Here is a 2,340-nt window from a genome sequence, read left to right on the forward strand (position 1 = left end):
ATATATGGGGAGAATTCACAAAAAAAGACAAAAGACGAAGACAGGTGGTGTAGAAGACAAACAGATGTATTAGTATAATGCTCGGGAATTGAAAAAGTCTTTAACGTTTCGAGCCTACACTCTTCCATAGAAAGGAACACAGAAAGAAACAAGCAGAGAAAAAAAATGTGTGTAGTGGTTAGCGATCTATCATGGCGAATGTGTATATATATATATATATATATATATATGTATCATCATCATCGTTTAACGTCTGCTTTCCATGCTAGCATGGGTTGGACGATTTGACTGAGGACTGGTGAAACCAGATGGCTACATCAGGCTCCAGTCTGATTTGGCAGAGTTTCTACAGCCGGATGCCCTTCCTAACGCCAGTTGGAATTTACAAAAACACAAGCAAGACAAAAGACAAAGACGGGTGTGTAAACAACGCATTGACTGCAGCATCAGAGCACTTTAGCTCTTATTTGTAGCACTCTAGCTCCTATTGAATGACAATTATAGTTTTCCTTTTTGGTGATACATTGCTAAACCACTGCCTAATTTAATTGTGTGTGTGTGTATGTATATATGTTTGTGTATATGTCTGTGTGTGCATGTGTGTTATGTTTATTTTTAGTTAAGACGAATTAACCCTGCATGTGATCTGAAGTTTATTATCCAAAAATGCTTAATATATACCACATACACTGGAAATCAAAGGATCTTGGGAAACTTGAACTGTAATTAGATTTAATACAAACAGTGTGTGGTTGTTTTGACTTTGCATGTTTGAGTTCTAACCCTGTTATGGTCAACTTTGACCTTCATTTTTCCTGAATTGATAAAATAAGAACTACTCATGTACCAAGACTATTTTACTCATCTCTTCCAACGTAGCCTGTGATTTTCTGCTGAGGAGTAGTAGTACCAAGGTGAACTTAGCAGTTTCTAGTAACAACTAATTACATTCTGAGTTCATGCACCACAAATGTAGCCTTTGCCTTCATCTTTCTGATGCTGGTTACCGTGAGGACCACCCAAATACATATCTATATTAATCCTCTATGTACTACGTTAACCCTCTAAACCAGTGATTCTCAATCGGAGTCCATATAAGATTTTGGGGGGCCTACACAGCAAAATAATATATTGAGGATTCACAATAGTATTTTAAGGACCCCTGAAAAATTTTGCTTTAGATATATGTATTGGTGTGTATTGCAAGAAACAGCCAAGTTTCTTTCTCTAATTCTTGGACTTCCAAGGTTGGATAGTTTGACAGGAGCTGGCCAGACACCAACTGTCCATCTGTTGTGACATGGTTTCCTAATGCCACCACTTTACAGGGTGTACTGGGTGCTTTTTATGTGTGTTTATGCAGTACCAGCACAAGTGCATTTTATGTGGCACCATCACCTCTAAAGGATAAGCCTCTATGTAATAATCCTTTCTACTAAAGGCACAAAAGCTAAAATTTTGTTTTGGGCCAGGAGGGGACTAGTCTATTATATCAGCCCCAGTGCTTCACTGGTACTTGATTTATTGACTCTAAGAGGATGAAAGGCAAAGTCGACCCCAGCAGAATTTGAACCCAGAACATAGTGACAGGTAAAATACTGCTAAGCATTTTGTCTAGCATGCTAACAATTCTGCCAGTTCACCACCTTAAACCTATATGTAATAATGACCATGATTTTATTTAGCCTGACGTGTCTTCTCAAGTACAGCAAATTGCCACAACACTTGGTCCCTTGTCATTTCTTCAGTGAGGCCCAGCATCTGATGATCCTTTCTTACCACTTCATCTCACATCTTCCTGGGCCTACACCTTCTACAGGTTCCCTCCACAATTAGAAATCAGCCCTTCTGTACACAGCCATCTTCAACCATATGCAGAATGTCAGATAAAATATCTTGTGGTGTTTAGTTACATCCTTACATAACTTTGCAATAGCAAATTACTTATCAGATAATGGAATCACTATTCTGACAGCCCCAACACCACTTAATTTATGGCCTTGTGTCTGTACAAAAACCATAATTCCTTTCTTTTATCTGTTATGTTAGAGTATCAATTCTCAAAATATTTATCAATTTATGAAGAACTACAACTATGAACTCTTGTTTTCTTGACTTTTTTTATTTTGGTTAATTATATTTATATACGCATTTTTATACTCTTTACTCTTTTACTTGTTTCAGTCATTTGACTGCGGCCATGCTGAAGCACCACCTTTACGAATCAAATCGACCCCAGGACGTATTCTTTTGTAAGCCTAGTACTTATTCTATCGGTCTTTTTTTGCCGAACCGCTAAGTTACGGGGACGTAAACACACCAGCATCAGTTGTCAAGTGA

At 37.8% G+C, this 2,340-nt stretch overlaps 1 protein-coding gene across 8 annotated transcripts in view; it reads left to right on the forward strand.

Moving 5' to 3' along the window:
• LOC106873049 (BTB/POZ domain-containing protein 17) overlaps positions 1 to 2,340 on the forward strand; it is a 52,382-nt gene that overhangs the window by 28,397 nt on the left and 21,645 nt on the right. For 3 of the 8 annotated variants that reach the window (XM_052975874.1, XM_052975875.1, XM_052975876.1), the window contains one exon: positions 2,185 to 2,252. The exons of the other annotated variants lie outside the window; for them this stretch is intronic. In XM_052975874.1, the coding sequence (XP_052831834.1) occupies positions 2,201 to 2,252 (52 nt within the window). In that variant the 5' untranslated portion in view covers positions 2,185 to 2,200. The remainder of the gene's footprint in view (positions 1 to 2,184; positions 2,253 to 2,340) is intronic. 8 annotated transcript variants of the gene reach the window in all.

Source organism: Octopus bimaculoides, chromosome 22 (genome assembly GCF_001194135.2).
Source record: "Octopus bimaculoides isolate UCB-OBI-ISO-001 chromosome 22, ASM119413v2, whole genome shotgun sequence".
NCBI classification, from domain to species: domain Eukaryota; kingdom Metazoa; phylum Mollusca; class Cephalopoda; order Octopoda; family Octopodidae; genus Octopus; species Octopus bimaculoides.